General features: G+C 41.4%; 1 protein-coding gene across 1 annotated transcript in view; it reads right to left on the bottom strand.

The window, feature by feature from the left end:
- Window positions 1-21314, bottom strand: part of LOC126474187 (serine-rich adhesin for platelets-like) — a 382843-nt gene that overhangs the window by 97497 nt on the left and 264032 nt on the right. Inside the window, exons 2-3 of the mRNA XM_050101650.1 lie at window positions 13532-13714; window positions 3183-3291 (exon numbers count right to left, since the gene is read on the bottom strand). Coding sequence (XP_049957607.1) covers window positions 3183-3291; window positions 13532-13690 — 268 coding nt within the window. The 5' untranslated portion in view covers window positions 13691-13714. The remainder of the gene's footprint in view (window positions 1-3182; window positions 3292-13531; window positions 13715-21314) is intronic.

Here is a 21314-nt window from a genome sequence, read left to right as displayed (position 1 = left end):
GTCACATTGGCTAGGAGGATTAAGAAAGAGGCAGTGGGTTCAATATTAGGAGGACACTGGAAAAGGTAATGTTCCATCCCATGGGGATGGGGGATGTTAGTGTACAAGGACGTCTCATCCACAGTGACCAACAAAGAGTCTGCTGGTAGAGGGACAGAAACTGTGGAGAGGCAGGGAAGAAAGTGAGCAGTGTCTTGAATGTAGGACATGAGATTACAGACAATAGTTGGGAGGTGTTGGTCAACAAAGGCAGAGGTTTGTTCTGTGCGAGCATTGTACCCAGCCACAATGCAATGGCTGGCAGGGAGATCTGTGGTGTTTGGGATGCACCTTAGCCCTTGTGGAGCTGCTGGAGTTACTGTTGAACTTCTGGGATGGGACCATGGTTCTAAGGTTTGTATGCAGAGGTGTCTGAAAGTTGGCACAGGCCCTCAGACACATAGTCACAATTTGTGAGTACTTCCCTCCTTAAACCAACCAACCAACCGCTGCACTGGAGCCTTTGTCTGGGGGAAGGATGACAATAAAGTAGAAATATACTCAAAATAGCTAGCAAAATAAACACTGGGCTGTGACTTAGTAAAATGAACACAAGACACTTAGTGTTGAAGAATGTGCAGTTCTGCAATTGATGCACTAAATCTGACTGAAAGAAATGTGGAAGCCATATGCTGTAGTCCCTTTCATGTTTTCCTTATTACTGGAAAGTCCAGTTTCCATTCTTTTTCATAATATAAATGCAGAGTAACTACAGCTGATCTCTTGGAGAAAACATTACATTAAGCAAAGGAAAAAACACCTTCATTTGACATCTCCACAGAAGAACAATCTTGGGCAGCTTTCATAAAATCAACATTAAGAATCCAGAATGAGATTTTCACTCTGCAGCGGAGTGTGCGCTGATATGAAACTTCCTGGCAGATTAAAACTGTGTGCCCGACCGAGACTTGAACTCGGGACCTTTGCCTTTCGCGGGCAAGTGCTCTACCAACTGAGCTACCGAAGCACGACTCATGCCCAGTACTCACAGCTTTACTTCTGCCAGTACCTCGTCTCCTACCTTCCAAACTTTACAGAAGCTCTCCTGCGAACCTTGCAGAAGGTTCGCAGGAGAGCTTCTGTAAAGTTTGGAAGGTAGGAGACGAGGTACTGGCAGAAGTAAAGCTGTGAGTACCGGGCGTGAGTCGTGCTTCGGTAGCTCAGTTGGTAGAGCACTTGCCCACGAAAGGCAAAGGTCCCGAGTTCGAGTCTCGGTCGGGCACACAGTTTTAATCTGCCAGGAAGTTTTTAACATTAAGAATGGTTTCTGGCCTTTAATGTGTGCTGATGCAAGACTGAAATATTATATTACAAAAATTGTTTAACACTCTTCTACTATTTGCATCAGTTTTGTTTGTATTTGCTACTTGAGTAATGCACTATCTTTAAGTATTGAGCTTACTGTATACGGAAGCAGATTTTTAGAATTTCATCTCCTTTGCATTTTTTCTCTGTTAAATAATGAAATACAATATTATCCATGAAAAGGATGCTATAAGAGGTCAAATTAGTGTAAAATCCACCTATTAGGCTCAACTGTTCATAATATGAGTATATTATTAAAATCATGACGATATACAGTGCACTTCTAATCAGATCAGATAATGATGAGCTGACTAAATTTTAAGAGAAAGCATAAACAATATATTTTGCTGTACAAATAAACCACCACAGGTTGGTTATTATTTGATTTATAAGAGCAATTTCACTCAGCAGATGCAAGTACAATTAGGTTTTCATTATTCATCATCAACACTATGGTTCCAAGTGATGCTTTAAACTTGTAACATATTGTCATCAGGGCAATCAATATCCAAGGATGCTGAAATCTGATATGTGAAACTAGTCATATAAATCTTATGATACACGAACTGTGTCAGTTTACTCGTACGTGAATAACAATACCTGCTGTAACCCCTGCAGGCAGTGTCTGCATTTACTAAAAGTTATTGTTTAGATATATCTTTCTAGTCTTCACCAGAATTTTTGGACATTTGCAATACTTTGTGAATTTTGAGTCTTACTGGACCTACATATTATAACAATGAAAATAATATAATCAATTATTGATAAGATAGTATAAATGGATGGATAAAAAATATACTCACCAACCAGCGGCAAAGGAACATACACACACAAAAGGATTTAACTTTTACAAGCTTTTGGAGCCAGTGGCTTATTCTTCTGCCAGAAGAGTTGAAGAGGAAGGAAGAGAGGTGAAGTAAAAGGACTGGAGAGGATTAGGGAGAGGGATACAGTTCAAAAAAGTCACCCAGAACCCCAGGTAAGAGGAGGCTTACCAGATGGGGTGAGGAGGAAAGAGTCTTTCCTATCGGCTGTATCTAGGTATAGTATCTCTCCATTCATCTTTTATGTCAGTCTTGCAACTAATCATGTATGATTCTTATAATAATTATCAGAATCATTCAACTTCCCAGCAACCTAGTCTCAAATAATAGGGCCTACAACATGTACTGAAAACATTATTCTAGCTCTAATTGTGCTCTGCTGCAGGAGATCCATCACTTCAGATCACCTTAAATATTTTTCAGTGCCACAGAATGATATACAAAATTATCTGTACCATTAACTTTTCTTCTGTTCAAATCATTATATCAGCCTAACTCATCCTACACTAATCACTATAACCTGTGACAGAAAGTTAGCTGTTATCATAATTGCTGTCCTGTTGTTAAGTGTAGTCTGGACCAGCTTGCAGTGATCCCACTACACTATACTGACAATATTAAGTGAACCCTGTGGTGGTAGTTTCATCAAACTTGAGATGCTCAAAGTATGTTCTCACCATAGTGACCTTTAGTAAGCTATATACAGTACATTCATGAAATTACTCATTTATGTAGCTATCATGATCTGTCAATGTAAGCTCTCATATTTGCCAATCTCACATACATCTTGTTACTCAGAGACCAAATGCCTTCTAACATTATGAACATGTGCTACAGTAAACAACTCCATTTTCCAAAGAAACAGGAATTCTTTCAATCCACTCCAAAAGTTATACATGATTAAATTATGCATCAGCACATCTTGGTTTGTAAAATTGTCATTGCTTTACCATGTGACATTATGAGACTTTCCATCAACATAATAATGTTTTTAAAATGTTTGACAACACTTACTTCTTACTTTCAGACTCAGCTGATTCTGCAGCTGTATGAAGTGCAGGACTTCTTGATGTACAGCATCATCAACAGGGAAGCCATTAATACGGACAATTTGATCACCAACCTGCAATAATATTCCAACAGAATTTTAGTCACAAAACACGCAAAATAAATATACTGTAAAGGATTTCATCTTTCTAACTAAAGAAAGCAAGCAATTAAAATTCAGTGTACAGACAGGTGAAAAAGAAAACTGCTAACAAGATTTTTACAAACACTGAGATGAATGAGATTACTCCATGTTTGCATATTATACAAATTGATGGATATAACAGAGAAAGCAATTCACCATGAACTGACATATCAAGACAGTTAGAAGAAATAAAATGAATGGGCAATTTACGTTGTGCTCATTTTACTTCAATGTGCCACAAAGAGTATTGATGAAGCCAATAAAGATGCGACTTGAAAATGTTACAGTGTATTAATAGATGAAGGATATTTAGTGAAACCAGAAAATATTTGTAGCAGCCAGGATGAAAACACATTAAGAATTTGTGATAAAACAAATACTTGATGATTAATTTGTGGGGAACATTAAATCAGGGAAAGCATAAAGAAATAAATTGCAGAAACTTGACAAATATATGATGATTATTACAATATCAAGCCACAGAAATCACTAATGATGAAAACTTTATCATGATTAACAAAGCTTCTTGTATGTGACATCATCAATTCTGCTATTATGTTTTTGTACTGGTTTCTGAGACTAATTCTGACACATGGAATTAAACTTATCAAATGAATTTAACAAATAATTTTGTAAAAGCCTGTCGAACAAAGCACTTTCACTGCATTTGTGTTACTTTAAACACTCATGCATCAAGGGATCACCAATTTAGTATTGGAGGGCAGCGTGGAGGGTAAAAATCATAGAGGGAGACCAAGAGATGAATACACTAAGCAGATTCAGAAGGATGTAGGTTGCGGTAGGTACTGGGAGATGAAGAAGCTTGCACAGGATAGAGTAACATGGAGAGTTGCATCAAACCAGTCTCAGGACTGAAGACCACAACAACTACAACTTCACACAAGAAGTATATTGCTTCTCAAGGACTGGAACAAGGGAAATGCTTACCAATTAGTGGAGCAGATGTCAGATGCAAACAAACATCTACATACTAAAGTACATAAAATAAGTCTAAGAGTATTTTAGCAAAGAACTGTCACATGAAAAAAGTTATAATATTTATTTGTACTGATCATACCACTGCTTATGATATGCTGAAGTCAAATAGTACCCAGAATTAGTTTACAAGTCTCCTTACAGAAATACATCATTGGAAAAAATGGAATTGGTCACCACTAAATTCACCAGGTCCCTTTTAACTGTTGTTAACTAGTAGCTAAGCTTTTTAGGTTGTGACAAATGCATGTGTGTTGGTGTTGACCTCCTGATGTGACTGTTAGCAAATTTCCACTTAATACTGTCGCAAGGCAAAATCTCCTGGTGCAGTGTAGCTAAAGTAAAGAAAGAACATATTCTACAGCAGACTGCAGTAAGAATATTACTTGAATTGTATTAATAAGGAAAGTAAATCTAGGGTAAACTGTGAAATTCAAAAAGCTAATGATATAAGTAAAAATATTTTCCATGTAGACTTGTGCTTCCCTGTCTAGGGTTCAATATGAAGTTTTACAGTTTGTTGTCACAGTTTCCAACAAACTGACAACAGATTTCACTTCTACATCTACATCAATACCCCTGATGATGTGTGTGACAGGGGGTATTTCTGGTTCTACTAGCTGATCCACCCTTCCCTGTTGCAATTGTGAATGGCATGCGGGAGGAATGATTGTTGGTAAGCCTCTGTATTAGCTTTAATTCCTCGAATTTTTCTTTTTGTTATCATTTGTGAAATGTATGGGGGACGAAGTAGTAAGCTGTCTGACTCTTCCTAGAATATTCTCTCTCAAAATTTCGCTATTAAACCTCTCAGTGATGCACAATTCTCCTTCTGTGGCATCTGCCATTGAAGTATGTTGAACATCTCTGCAAAGCTCTCACGTTGACTGTGATGAAACACACTGCTCTTTGGTGGGTCTTCTCTCTCTCCCTTGTCTATCAGTCCTATCTGGAAAGAGTCCCAGATTGATGGACAATACTCAAGAATCAGTTGAACAAAAATGTTGTAAGCCATTTCTTTCATGGATGAGTTACATTTACCTCCTTGAGATTTGTCATGTGAATCTCAGACTGGTCTTCTAGATAATTACTCCTACATATTTTATGGTAGTTTGTCATCAATAGTGTAGTTGTCTGGCAGTGGATTTCTTTTTGTATGTATGCGCCATATGTTAGATTTATTTACATTCTGGTTCAACTGCCAGAGCCTGCAGCATTCATCAATCCTCTGTGAGTCAAATTGATATGGTTTTCTGTGACATGAACTTCTGATGTACAGTATTTGAACATGTTGATTTTTTCCAAAATGAAAGCACGAAATGTAACTACAAAACTGACTATCCGTGTTGACTCGTTTCTAATGTATTGTAGGCCGGCGGCTGCAATCATCACCTCAACAATCAGCATGCACGGTATATTTAAATAAATTCAGTAACATGTGCATTAAAATCTAGGGTGCTCTTTTGGTCACAGCCAAATCGATTTAGAATACTGAATAAAAATCTACAAACGTTGCAAGCGAAACATGGCAAAGGGGAAACGGACTTTTGTAAATGTATGGTAAAGCTTACGATTCTAAATTAAGTGGACCATTGTACAAAGAAAACAGCAATTGCAGAGCAGTTTGGAATTCCCAAATCTACTTTATACATCATAATTAAGAATCGAGAAAAAATTATTAATGTTGCTGCATCAGATCGTTGCTGCTGCTGCATCAGGTTTCGGGAACAAATCTAAAGGGCTTCGTAGCACTAAGTATGAAGAAACAAAAACCTTATTGCCAGAATGGTTCAGCACTATGCGTGCATCTAACATACCTTTATGTGGCCCTATGACAAAAGCAAATGAGATCTTCAAAAATATAGGCATCAAAGACTTAAGTTGTTCTGCTGGTTGGCTGTATCAGTTCCAAATGAAACATTCAATTTAATCTGTACAAATATTCGGTATAGCAAATAAAGGTTGATGAAGAATGTGCGAACAGCTGGTTGCATGAATTCGACCGAGTGAGGGAAAAGTATGGCTGGTGTGATATGTTCAATATGAACGAAACTGAAGTTTAACAAACTTTTCTCCAAATCACACCCTGAGGATGGAAGGTGGTAAGTGTCACGGTGGATCACGTAGCAAAGAAATTTCGTCCCTGCGTTATCGGTAAGTCCAAAAAACCCCGTTGTTTTAAAAACATAAATACGGACACTTTACCTTGCATCTACTCTCACCATAAGAAAGCTTGGATCGACGGTACATCATTTCGCAAGTTTTTTCTTCGTTTCAACAGTCGATTGGTTGCTCAAAACAGGCATGTTCTTCCTACATTAGACACACAAGGTTCAGTTTTTTTCCACCAAACGTGACAAGTCAACTCTAGTCCTTGGACCAAAGCATCATTTCTCTCGTGAAGAGACTTGTATGAGCTGCAATTTGTGCTGCTGAAAACAATTCTGCAACCCGAAATTGGAATCTGCTTGACGCAATGAAAGCCATCGCAGCAGCCTGGAACTCCATGTCACATCAGGTACAGAAGTGCCTCAACAGAGCATGGAGACATAGCAACACTGAAGATGTCCAAAAGTTTGACGATGCCACTTCACCTGCGAATGGACAGTTCTACAATACGTTTCCGAGCCCTGGCATTAATTTCGAGGAATTCATTTGTGCAGATGACGGTGTTGCCGTATATGATTCTGTGAAATCTGATGTGACAAAAGCTTTGATTGAAGTGCAATAAGGGTCATCAGAAGAAAGTGATGGGGAGGACAATTGAGATACCATTCCGCCTACCTGTCAGGAGATGTTTATAGCCTTGAACAGTTTAGAACAATTTGATTCACATCCGACGTCACTGCTGGGTTTATGGCCGCTATGATTACAGGTGATTGTGAAATTACAAGATATTTTCATTCCCGTGAATGTCAGCGTACCATGCTTGAGCTTCTTCCAAGAAAATAGTGTAATTTGTGCGTATTTGTACTTTTACAGTCAGTGTATAGTGTTAAAGTCTACAGCCATGTACAGTGATTGATACTGTAGTGTATGACGCGTTACTGTACTACTGTACATGTATACATATTGAAAATCTGTGTTTTTCACTTATCACGATATTTTTTTTTAACACGGACTCTTGATTTTTCGGTCCATTCGGATCCGTGTTACCGAGGTTATACTGTACTTCTTTTATACACACTGTAAACAGTTAATAGTCCAATCACAATTCCTTGGGGCACTCCGGGAATTATCTTCACATCTGGCCATTTTTTTCCGTTAAGAGTGACGTGATAAGTTCTATCTGCATGGAAGTCTTCAATACAGTCTAAAATCTGGTCCGATACTCGGTAAGCTCGTATTTTTTTCACTATACGGCAGTTCAGAACAGTGTCAAATGCCTTCCGGAATTCACGCAACACAGCTCAACCTAAGCTCCGTTATCCACAGCGCTACGGAACTCATGACAAACAGTGAGCTGTATTTTGCAAAGTCTCTGTTTGCAGAATCTATGTTGATTTTTATAGAGGATATTTTTGTTCTCTAAAAATGTCATAATTTTTTAGTATAAAAATGTTCCATAATTCTACAACAGACTGAAGTCAATGATATGGACCTATAATTATGCGTATCTCTCCTATAACCCTTCTTGAAAATGGGAATGACCCGCACTTTTTTTCAGTCGCTAGGTACCCTTCATTGCTACAGTGAATTACAATAAACAGCTGCTAGAAGGGGAGCAAATTCTTTCGCACAATCTTTGTAGAACCTTACAGGTATCTCACCTGGTCCTGATGCCTTTCTACTGCTACTCAGTTGTAATTACTTTACCATTCCGCAATAGGTTATTTCATTATCTGCCGTTTCGCAGTTCATATGATGATTGAAAGGAGGGGCCGTATTACGGCCTTCGACAATTTTGGAACATTAAATTCGGTATTTTGGTCTTCTCTCTGTTATCTTGGTTCAAATGGCTCTGAGCATTATGGGACATAACATCCGTGGTCATCAGTCCCCTAGAACTTAGAACTACTTAAACCTAACTAACCTAAGAACATCACACACATCCATGTCCGATGCAGGATTCGAACCTGCGAACGTAGCAGTCCCGCGGCTCCGGACTGCGCGCCTAGAACCACTAGACCACCGCGGCCGGCACTGTTATCTTGTTTCAGTGCCAGGCCACAGTAACTGAATACTTGATTTCGAACCACTTATTGATTTTATGTAAGACCGAAAACTCTTAGGGCTTTTAGTCAGATCGGTTGACAAAATGTTACTTTCAAAGTCATTGAACACCTCTCTCATTGCTCTTCTTATTCTCATTTTCGCTTCATTTACAGCTTTAGATGGCCTGCTAGGTTTTGGCTTCTCTTGAATCTGTGATGAAGCTCTCTTTTTTATGCAGCAGTTTCCTTACATGGCTACGAAACCACAATGAATCTTCCCCATCCATTAATATCTTGCTCAGAACGTACTTGTCTACGCCATATTGAACAATGCTTTAGAATTTGTTCTATTTGTGCTCCACATCTTCGTCCGCAGCACCAAATACTTGATGTTGACTACTCAGAAATTCTGCAATTTGTATCTTGCAACTCTTGCTAAGCAAAAATATTTTCTTATCTTTCTTATCATTCCTTGTAATACCCATAGTAGTAGTCGCTATCACAATCTTATGATCACTGATACCTCCCTCTACAGTAATTGATTTGATAATTTCAGGTCTGTTTGTTGCTAGGAGATCTAAGATGATACCTTCAAGAGTGGGTTCTCTAATGATCTGCTCGAAGTAATTTTTGTTTGGACAACACATTCAGAATGATGTCTCTGGCACCAGTCTTCATAGCATGACTCTCGCAACCTGGCAATTGAAAGTCAGCCCCCATTACAACGGCACAATCAGGAAAGTTATAAACAATATTCTGCAAGTTCTCTCTGAAGCACTCTACCACTACAGCTCCTGACCCAGCCAGTCTTTTAAAGCATCTGATCACCACCGTTGACTGACCTTTGACACTTAACTTCACCCAGACTCAACCACATTTGGATTCCATGATAACCTCACTAGGTAATATCAAATTACGATCGATCCTGGGTACGATTCTAGAAATAAGTGAGCTTAGCCAGCAGTGTCCACTGTACGTATCACATGCTAGAGTGAGTATTTTGCCACAAAGCAGGCCAATAGTCATGCTACTGGCAAGCTGAAGACATCATATCTGTTAAAATTTAGAATGCTGCAATGCAATTTCCACAGCTCCAAGGATTCCCTTTTGGGTAAACTACGGTTGTCTTGCTAGAACAAATTAGTTGCTGAATTCAGAAACATTGCTGATAATCCTCAAACGTTACCAACTTCATAATGGTAACAAAGGCTATTCTAAATGAAAGTCCACAAAGCCACAGGATTTCAATCCAGAAGTCTACCATCAACTATAGCAGTGATTTTATATCACTGACATACTGTCTAACAATCCTCAAAGGAATAACAAGGCACACGTGACAGCACGTGTTGAGGCATGATGCAAAAACAATGAAGGCATTTGGCGCCCTCAGGCAGCAGCTGAGGCACGTGTGTATGAACAATAGTTTACATTCGATCCCAATACCTACTCTATTGTGGTAACCACTTCCTAGCAAAAAGAAAAAAGGGAACACTGACCCATCAAAGGCAGTGGGCTGCCAGACCAGAGACAGTTGCCACAAAAGAAAACTGCAATACGGCCATAACGCAGGCTTTGGGTCAGTGGAAGAAGTTAAATGAAATATAGTGTAGCCTGGAACTACTATTCCTGAGACTGCACCAAAACGCTTGGAAGTAGAGTTGAGGATCACATGCTACAGTAAACATAGATTTAATTTAGGCAACCAAATAGAAACTGCAGTGGTGAACATGTATGTTTGGCAATAAAATTTCAAGTCAAATGAATATGTTTAGAGACCACACCGTCATTATCAACAATCGAGGTATACAGTACTTCATTGTTGGTAAGATGTGCTCAAGTATGGCCATACAAGTGTTCTGCTTTTCCTACCTTCCTTTAGCTACGAGAGCAGTTGACAAACTATCGATATTTCTTCCATAAAATATCGATATATATCTGCAACATTAATTCACCGATATATCGATATGAAAACGGCTATAACGAGAGCCGATTTATTTATTTATTTATTGCAGTTTTTTGTAAATATTTGAAGCTGTTCTTTTGAAATTGTAGTAGAACATAATTTTACTTTCACTGTGTGAAGGAGTCTTACTACTTTTTGGGCTTTCATCACGTCTTGACTCTTTGACTTGCGTGAAGCAAGTATAGGCGGCACGAAAGCAGAAGTCAGATTGTACTGGAAGGTGGCGGAGTGCATGGAATAATAACAAGATTTATGATGTGAAGAAATAGCACACCAGCTGCATTAAATAAACAATTTATAACGCAACTCGTGTGCTGTTTCTTGACATCGGTGTCCTTCGAAAAGAGTTGCTGAAAATGATTAACAAAATCAATTTTGAAATTACAACTGCTATGTCGCTGGCGTTGACAGAAATGAAAAAAAAAAACAAAAAAACAAAAAAAAAACAAAAAACAAGGAAGTCGACATGAAGTGTTCTGGGCAAATCCGATAAGTGACGAAACCGAACGATGGATCCATGGGACACCTTTTAGTGTAAGGCGGGTGCCAGGTTGAAATTCATTGGGAGAGTCCTTCGAAAATGTAGTCCATCAACAAAGGAGGTGGCTTATAAAACATTCGTTCGACCTATACTTGAGTATTGCTCATCAGTGTGGGATCCGTACCAGGTCGGGTTGACAGGGGAGATAGAGAAGATCCAAAGAAGAGCGGCGCGTTTCGTCACAGGGTTATTTGGCAAGCGTGATAGCGTTACGGAGATGTTTAGCAAACTCAATTGGCAGACTCTGCAAGAGAGGCGCTCTGCATCGCGGTGTAGCTTGCTGTCCAGGTTTCGAGAGGGTGCGTTTCATGGATGAGGTATCGGACATATTGCTTCCCCCTACTTATACCTCCCGAGCAGATCACGAATGTAAAATTAGAGAGATTCGAGCGAACACGGAGGCTTTGCGACAGTCGTTCTTCCCGCGAACCATACGTGAGTGGAACAGGAAAGGGAGGCAATGACAGTGGCACGTAAAATGCCCTCCGCCACACACCGTTGGGTGGCTTGCGGAGTATAAATGCAGATGTAGATGTAGTGTGCCAGTTACATGCAGTTACCATTGTTAGCAAAGTTGTTATCGCCAAGCGTGAACGTGCATCGTTTTCCCTTCTGTTCTTGATCTGAGGGGATAGACTGGCTGCTAGTTTGTTGATGTACAAAATATCTAATAATAAATCAGTACTTAAATACACAGCGCTAAACCCAGCAGTATAATTACGATTTGCAGCCGGTATTTTTATTGGTAGGCATGCAAGTGTCTCACCCATCGATATATCGATTCATTTTTACGGTATATCGAGGGACTTTGTAAACTATCGATACAAAGGATTTCCGATATTTTTTAAAATATTAGCTGTCATACCAGCTACAGTCGGGCTATTCAGAAAAACACTGCCTTGGCCCTGTGGCGGCATTGTTACGAGAACAGACACTTTTACATTACAAAATCACCCATGTTTGTCCGGTCTTCTCCACTGCATTCTAAATTTGTGGTTCGGTAAAACTACAGGGTGGCGCACGGAAACGGTAAATTTCGAAATAACGTCATTTCCATGAATAAATTTATAAAACTAGTAATTTATTAACGAAAGTGAATGTATTCAGTATGCCATTATTCAGTATGTCTTTACAATCAAAATGTTCAAAAGTGTCTCTTTACTTTTTAAAGATGACATCGGGAAGATGTGCTCCCATTCGGCGTTCACACTCTAACGTCCTGTTGTGAAAACTCTGGAATGCGCGGTGTAGCAAATCTTGGGGAATGGCAGTGATTTCGTTTTCAATGTTCTCCTTCAGTTCATGGATTATTGCAGGACGTGTACGATACACCTTGCCTTTAAGATATCCCCACAGGAAGAAGTCGCACACACTAAGATCAGGGGATCTCGCAGGCCATGCAATGTCACCGTTACGTGAAATAATGCGTCTTCCAGACAATTGACGAACTGCTGCCATCGATTGTCGAGCAGTGTGTGACGTGTGACGTGGCTCCGTCCTGCTGAAACCACATGTTTTCGACGTTAAGATTAAGCTCGTACAGTCTCGGTGTAAAGAATGTTTGAAGCATTTCAACATATCGAGCGGATGTTACTGTCACTGGACTACCATCCTCACATTCAAAAATATAAGGGCCGATAATACCATGACATGATACAGCACATCATATTGTGACCTTGGCGCTATGTAGTGGTCGCTGGTGAAACTCACAAGGATTGTCCTGTGCCCAATAACGAAAATTCTGTTTGTTCACGAATCCGTTCAGGTGGAAATGGGCTTCGTCTGATATCCGTAAGTTACCAAGGAAATTCGCGTCCTCGTTGATTTTAGCCAACATCTGGCTACTAAACTCCACACGTGACGCTGGGTCTCGTTCATGTAAGTGTTGCACAATCTGCAACTTATAGGGATGGAAGTCTAATTCGTGCAGTATTCTTTGTAAGCTTCGTCGCTTAATCCCTAGCGAAGATGCATGCTGTCGAACGGAGCGGCGAGGACTTCTCTCGATTGCAGCTTTAGCAGCTGCAATGTTCTCTGGGGTACGTACCGTTGGAATGCCACCTGGAGGTTTCTTTTTGAAGGCAGATCCTGTTTCTCCAAAATTACGCACCCACGTTGTAATCGCATGCGCAGATGGGACACGTCCATGACGTCCAAGCTGGTAATGCTGTCGAAATGTTCTCTGCGCGGCAGTCGCACTATCACCATTTTTGTAAAACGCTCTCACAGCTACTGCACGTTCCGCACCAGTCCAACTGTCCATGATTGCACAATTGATGTGAACGCATTGCCATTTAGTAAAGTTTCGAACATCTGCCGCCGCTACAGTGCTGCCAACTGTAACGTTCAAACTTTCCCGTTCCCCTGCGCCAGCCTGTATAAGCAAACACTTTCAGGAATACTTGAAAAATTCTGTAATGAATAATAAATAATTGTGTAGCTCCAGATTCGAGGAATACACAACCCCCACCCCTCCCCATTTTCCCTCGCGGCCGGTAGCTGGCGTGTCAGACGTACCCTGAGCCCTCGGCGCTGGGCGTCGGAGCGCGGCTCGACGGCCGACACGAAGAAGCCGGTGCCGTGCTCCCTGCCGCCGCGCAGCCAGAAGCCGAACGACGGCGGTTGTCCGCGACGCCGCAGGCGCACCGTGCGCGCCGCCGACACCGCCTCTGCCATCGCTGCCAGCGCCTCCTCGTCACGCTGCAACACACCGACACCACAGCACTCAGTACACTGTCAGCTGCCGCAGCAAGTAATTTAAGCGCATATAAATAAGGAGGGGGCTAAAGTGTGAGACTGGACTCCTGTGAAATTTTGGTTGAGTTGACAGAATGATCTTTCGTAAATGATGACTAACTGAAAACCTCAGCTGCTGACAGGTGTTGTTGATATACCTCGATGTGGCCAGCTGAAAATTTGTGCCCCGACCGGGACTCGAACCCGGGATCTCCTGCTTACATGGCAGACGCTCTATCCACCTTTTTTTTTCTTTTTTTTTTTTCCACCTAGCTTTTTTTTTTTTTTTTCGAAAGAAAACAAAGACTCCGATTATACTGGTTTCTCCTTCCAGTAAACATAAATGAGGCTCCTTCGTCTTGTTGGCGAAGAAGCAATCCTTTGGAACAAAAAAAAGTTTTTCAAAGCCAAAATCAAATTTCTTTTTCCTTTAAGAACAAACTATGAGGAAGAAATAAGGAAAAGCTTTTTAAGTCGTCATGCGACTTGTAGTTAAAGTCTAGTTCTTACAGGAGCTCCTGAAGTGTATCCGCCTACAGCATGCCAGCTCGTCCAAACGTGTCTTCTCATGGCGTAGGCGTGAGTTCTGGGTAGCAGATCTATTCAGTTCGGTTCGTTTTATACAGTTTTCAGCTTCTCAGGGCTTGGACGTTCCAGCTACTAGGTGGGTCATCGAAAGTGGACATGTGACGGGCACGTACTTCCGGAACGGGTGTTGTGGATTCCGCAACATGAGTGGCAGGGGGACCGCCGTCATCATTCGTTGACAACGGCGAGGACACGTCCCTGGCTGGGAGAGTAGGCGTCACAGGAGGGGCTCCTGTTGCTGCCCCATCGCGTGACTGGACGCAATGTGGGAGATCACCGTCAGACATCTCGTGGGGCCGTCTGAGAAAGGGCGTCATCGGAAGGCGTTCGTCGTCGTTTCCTGTGTTTGCGAGGCGACCGCTGTTTTCTGATGTGGCCTTCTGAATCAGAATGTGGTCGCCCGTCGTCTGACGCCGAACCCGTCTGGACAAAGGCAGACGTCGGCACGACACCGAGGTCGACGTCCATGGTTCCAACAGGAACATCGGTTTCGGTCTGCAAACCGGACGGTCCTGAAGCGAGCACTGGAGGTGACGCCGTGCTTGTGTCCTCGGCGCGTTGTGCTGCGGCGGGTGGCGTTGACGATGCTGCTGGCGCAATCGAGATTGGTACGACGGGGTCCTGTGCAACCTTGGCGTAGGTGATGGGTAAGGACGTGACCATCGAAGCCTGGGTCTCTTCACGTAACGGCGTCTGTATTAAACGGCGGTGTAAGCATTCGGAACGTACATGTCCCTCCTGGCCACATCCTGCGCACGTTCGTGGCTGTCCTTCATACATGACGATGGCCCTCACACCGCCAATCAGCAGGTACGATGGGACATGTTTCGTCAGCTCAATTTTTATTTGCCGGACGCCATTTAATGCAGGGTAGGTCGTAAATGTTTGCCACTTCTCCGCGACGTGACCCAAGACGGTGCCATATGGTTGGAAAGCGGCAATGACCACATCCTGAGGCACCTCGAACGGGAGCTCAAACACCCGCAATGTCCGGAGACCGAATCCAGCATGGGCGACTGTCACAGCACCCATATGTCCATCAGAGTGTTTAAATTTCAGTCCGGTGGCATGACGGTGAATTATGTCATTGCAAATTTCCTCCGTCGACATCTTGATGTAGACAACACTTCCAGTGATGGAAAAATGTATGCCGATTACGTCCTGGGGGTTCAAACGTAGATCCTCACGTATGAACTGTTCGACTTCGAAAGCTCTGGGTCGTGGATGTTCGGCCTGAAACGTTACTTTGATCGTTGCACGGCGGTACGAGTGCGCCATGGTGTACGTTAGTACTGGACTCGATAGATACAAACACCGCGACGCGGAAGTAAACACCGCCAAGAGCGGAGCGTCACACGGCGCGCGGAGCAGCTCCGCACGCTAGCACGGCTGCGAGCCGACTGACCCATCTGAGCCACCGAGGACACAGATGAATAGCGCGACTGCAGGGACTTATCCCTTGCACGCTTCCCGTGAGAGACACATTCCCAACTGTCCACAATTCTACATATGTATTGTACCTTATAGACATTTGCCCAACCACTCATTACTCGCGCACGCTTTGGCGATTCCCGTAAGAGTTTGGGCAACCTGTGCGCATTCGCACAGACGAAGGCCAATGGCTGGGTAGCCTTTAACTATATATACAATACATATGAAGAATTGTGGACAGTTGGGAATGTGAGTCTCACGGGAAGCGTGAAAGGGATAAGTCCCTGCAGTCGCGCTATTCGTTTGTGTCCTCGGTGGCTCAGATGGATAGAGCGTCTGCCATGTAAGCAGGAGATCCCGGGTTCGACTCCCGCTCGGGGCACACATTTTCAACTGTCCACATCGAGGTATATCAACAACACCTCTCAGCAGCTCAGGTTTTCAGTTAGTCATCATTTATTCCAGAGAAAAGCTGCACGGTCATCAACAGTAACTGTTCTTTCGAGAACAAGTTACTGTCTTCGTATATATAATGATCTTTTGGTTGCGAGTTGCCGAAACATGCGAATGCGAAGTAAGTGTATTGGCAACAGTGTGATCGTCGCGTAGCCCGAGGACTATGTTCGCACCAATTACACATCGTTATAAAATCCAACACTGTACAGTAAATAAACTGTATCAAATAATTGTATATATATATATATATATATATATATATATATATATATATATATATATATATATACCACGGAATAATGTAGATAGGGAGGTAAAAATTGACACACATGCTTAGAATGACATGGGGTTCTATTTATATATCCAAAATACTCGTCGGATATATATATATACCGGGTGATCAAAAAGTCAGTATAACTTTGAAAGCTGAATAAATCGAGGAATAATGTAGATAGAGAGGTACAAATTGACACACATGCTTGGAATGACTTGAGGTTTTATTAGAAGCAAATAATACAAAAGTTCCAAAAATGTCCGACAGATGGTGCTTCATCTGATCAGAATAGCAATAATTAGCATAACAAAGTAAGACAAAGCAAAGATGATGTTCTTTACAGGAAATGCTCGATATGTCCACCATCATTTCTCAACAACAGCTGTAGTCGAGGAATAATGTTGTGAACAGCACTGTAAAGCATGTCCGGAGTTATGGTGAGGCATTGGCGTCGGATTTTCTTTCAGCATTCCTAGAGATGTCGGTCGATCACAATACACTTGCGACTTCAGGTAACCCCAAAGCCAATAATCGCACGGACCTGGGAGGCCAAGCATGACGAAAGTAGCGGCTGAGCACACGATCATCACCAAACGACGCGCGCAAGAGATCTTTCACGCACCATCTGTCGACATTTTCTGAACTTTGTTTTTTTTTTGGTTCTAATAAAACCCCATGTCATTCCAAGCATGTGTGTCAATTTTTACCTCTCTATCTACATTATTCCGTGATATATAGTTGAACCCCAATTCCTTAAAGAATCGAACTCCCTTGCATAAAACAGCTTCAAACGCGTGATTACTTTACAAACGAGTTAATGTGTTAAATACTTGACGTTAAGCATGTAAAAGAGAAAAAGATTCAGAAAAGGTTTGAAATTATGTTTAAAGTTTGTTGGAAGTCGAAAGTACTCTAATTACGAAACAATGGTTGAATATGGCCTGGATAATTTGCACTCCATTTTAGGCTCAAAATGGCTCTGAGCACTATGGGACTTAACATCTGAGATCATCAGTCCCCTTGAACTTAGAACTACTTAAACCTAACTAACCTAAGGACATTACACACATCCATGCCCGAGGCAGGATTCGAACCTGCGACCATAGCAGTCACGCGGTTCCGGACTGAAGTGCCTAGAACCGCTCGGCCACAGCGGCCGGCCCATTTTAGGCAAAAGCAAGTTTTTCAGACATACGTACAACTGTATCTATACTACGCAAACCACCGTGAGGTGCATGGAAGGGTGCGTTCCATCGTACCAGCTATTAGGGTTTCTTCCTGTTCCATTCACGTATGGAGCGCGGGAAGAATGATTGTTTGAATGCCTCTGTGCGTACAGTAACTATTCTAATCTTATCCTCACGATCCCTATGTGAGTGATACGTAGGGGGTTTTAGTACATCCCTAGAGCAATCATTTAACGCCGGTTCTTAAAACTTTGTTAATAGACTAGTTTACGTCTGCCTTCTAGTCTCCCAGTTCGGTTCCTTCAGTACCTCTGTGACACTCTCCCACGCTTTAAACAAACCTATGGCTATTCGTGCTGCCCTTCTCTGTATACGTTGCAATATGCGCTGTTAGTCCTCAGGTACGGGTCCCACACATTTGAACAGTATTCTAGAATGTGTCGCAAGAGTGATTTGTTAACAACCTCTTTTGTAGACTGATTGCATTTCTCCAGTATTCTACCAATAAACCGAAGTCTACCACCTGCTTCACCCTATGTGACCATTCCATTTCATATCCCTACTATGTCTTACACCCTTTTTTTCGTTTTGTGAATGGAATACTTTACATTTCTGAACATTTAGAGCAAGCTGCCAATCTCTGCACCACGCTGAAATCTTATCAAGATCTGATTGAATATTTAAGCAGCTTCTCTCAGACAGTACTTCATTACAGATAACTGCCATCATCTACAAAAAGCCTGATTTTACTAATACATTGTCCAACATGAACAACAAGGATCTCCACATACTTCCATGGGGCACACCCGAAGTTACTTCTTCATTTGACGATGACTCTCCATCCAAGATAACATGCTGTGTTCTCCCTACCAAAAAGTCCTCCACCCAGTCACAAATTTCACTTGATTACCCCACATGCTCGTACTTTTGACAATAAGCGTAGCTGTGGCACCGAGTCAAACGCTTTTCGGAAATCAAGAAACACTGAATCTACCTGGTTGTCTTGATCCAAAACTTTCAATATGTCATATGAGAAAAGTGCGAGTTGGGTTGCACATGATCGATGTTTTCGAAATCCATGCTGGTTGGCATTGAGGAGGTCATTCCGTTCAAGATCTCATTGTTTATGACAACCCTGAACTATAGGCCTATGTGATATAATGACAATTTTGAAGTGGATACTGTCTGTGAACTGCATTGTGAAGAGAGTCAGTAGTAAAGAGAAATAAATTAAAACGTCATGTCTGATGCTGACTGCATGAACAGTGAAAATGTAGTAAGCAGTAAACTTTTTCTTACTTTCTTTATTCCGAGTGAGCTGTCAAGAGAGAAAAAGTTTCATAAAGGTTTCATAATGTGTACCGTTTGTTGGAAGTCGGTAAGTGCTGTTATTCCCATATGGTTGATGCATGAAGTCCGGGTTTGCTGTTATCTACAAATAGTGGATGAATAAAGTTGGGGTTTCTAACTGCTGTCTTATTGTGTTTAACTTTTAACATATGATTATACGTCTTACTGAGTTACGATAGCATTTTAAATTTTTTATTGCTCCTGGAAGCTGTTGGCCTGTTACAACCTCCAATGGGGATATATGCTTAGTAAAACAGATATAGCACACAAAATATGAAAATGTAGCTCGGGGATGGTGACTACCTTACAGTACCCAGACCAAAGCACGAGTAATCACTGCATGTGTTCTTCGAGATTTCCGCATTAATTAGAATTGTGCAATCTCCATAAACGATGTTCTTTGGTAGGAAGCCAATCTATTTAATTACAGTGACATTTATTATCTGAACATAGTGCACTAAAACGCAGCATATTGCAAAATCAAACGTAATAGTTGAAGTAAATGAGTACAGTATTTGCAGACAAGGCACAAAAGAATGGGTAATCCTGTTTAAGTTTCCTCCCAGAAATTACTATTACAGCTTATAAGAATTTGAGAATCGCACTATTAACTGGTAGAGAAGCTACATTTGTTAATCGTATTGTATGTAACAGTGTCCCATATGCGCTAAAAATACGATTACAATTGAATTACGACTACAATAATGTAGGCCCCTGCTATGCAAGTTTATTCATCAAATGCAAGTTTAATGTTCCTGACATGCGTTGACGATGAGTTACACAACACCACAGTGGCACAAAGGCAAATAAATCTATTTGGATAACAGGTCGAAATCATAATCGATTTAGAAATCACAGTTCTATCTTTCACACCAGTTTAGTCTATTGTTCGACATACATAAGCTTAGTTGCCAGTTGGATTGATCTGGTCGCGATAGTGAAGTTCTGCTTAAGTGCACAATCCGTGCTGAGCAGTCTGGTTTATTCCCAGAATATATGCGTGCCTCGACGAATTATTGAATAACTACTGTACAATAGTGAAGGCAGCAGAGGATCAAGTAGGTAAAAAGACGAGGGCTAGTAGAAATCCTTGGGTAACAGAAGAGATACTGAATTTAATTGATGAAAGGAGAAAATACAAAAATGCAGTGAGTGAAGCAGGCAAAAGGGATACAAACGTCTCAAAAATGAGATCGACAGGAAGTGCAAAATGGCTAAGCAGGGATGGCTAGAGGACAAATGTAAGGATGTAGAGGCTTATCTCACGAGGGGTAAGATAGATACTGCCTACAGAAAAATTAAAGAGACCTTTGGAGAAAAGAGAACCACTTGTATGAATATCAAGAGGTCAGATGGAAACCAAGTTCTAAGCAACAAAGGGAAAGCAGAAAGGTGGAAGGAGTATATAGAGGGTCTATACAGGGGCGATGTTCTCGAGGACAATATCATGGAAATGGAAGAGCATGTAGATGAAGATGAAATGGGAGACATAATACTGCGTGAAGAGTTTGACAGAGGCCCGGGAGTAGACAACATTCCATTAGAACTACTGACAGCCTTGGGAGAACCAGTCCTGACAAAATTACCATCTGGTGAGCAAGATGTATGAGACAGGCGAAATTCCCTCAGACTTCAAGAAGAATATAATAATTCCAATCCCAAAGAAAGCAGGTGTTGACAGATGTGAAAATTATCGAACTATCAGTTTAATAAGTCACAGTTGCAAAATACTAACGCGAATTCTTTACAGACGAATGGAAAAACTGGTAGAAGCCGACCTCGGGGAAGATCAGTTTGGATTCCGTAGAAATGTTGAAACACGTGAGGCAATACTGACCCTACGGCTTATCTTAGAAGAAAGATTAAGGAAAGGCAAACCTACGTTTCTAGCATTTGTAGACTTAGAGAAAGCTTTTGACAATGTTGACTGGAATACTCTCTTTCAAATTCTAAAGGTGGCAGGGGTAAAATACAGGGTGCGAAAGGCTATTTACAATTTGTACAGAAAGCAGATGGCAGTTATAAGACTCGAGGGACATGAAAGGGAAGCAGTGGTTGGGAAGGGAGTGAGACAGGGTTGTAGCCTCTTCCCGATGTTATTCAATCTGTATATTGAGCAAGCAGTAAAGGAAACAAAAGAAAAGTTCGGAGTAGGTATTAAAATCCATGGAGAAGAAATAAAAACTTTGAGGTTCGCCGATGACATTGTTATTCTGTCAGAGACAGCAATGAGCAGTTGAACGAAATGACTAGTGTCTTAAAGGAAGATATAAGATGA

The sequence above is a fragment of the Schistocerca serialis genome, chromosome 4 (assembly GCF_023864345.2).
Source record: "Schistocerca serialis cubense isolate TAMUIC-IGC-003099 chromosome 4, iqSchSeri2.2, whole genome shotgun sequence".
Classification (NCBI taxonomy): domain Eukaryota; kingdom Metazoa; phylum Arthropoda; class Insecta; order Orthoptera; family Acrididae; genus Schistocerca; species Schistocerca serialis.
This window is presented reverse-complemented; position numbering and strand designations above follow the sequence as displayed.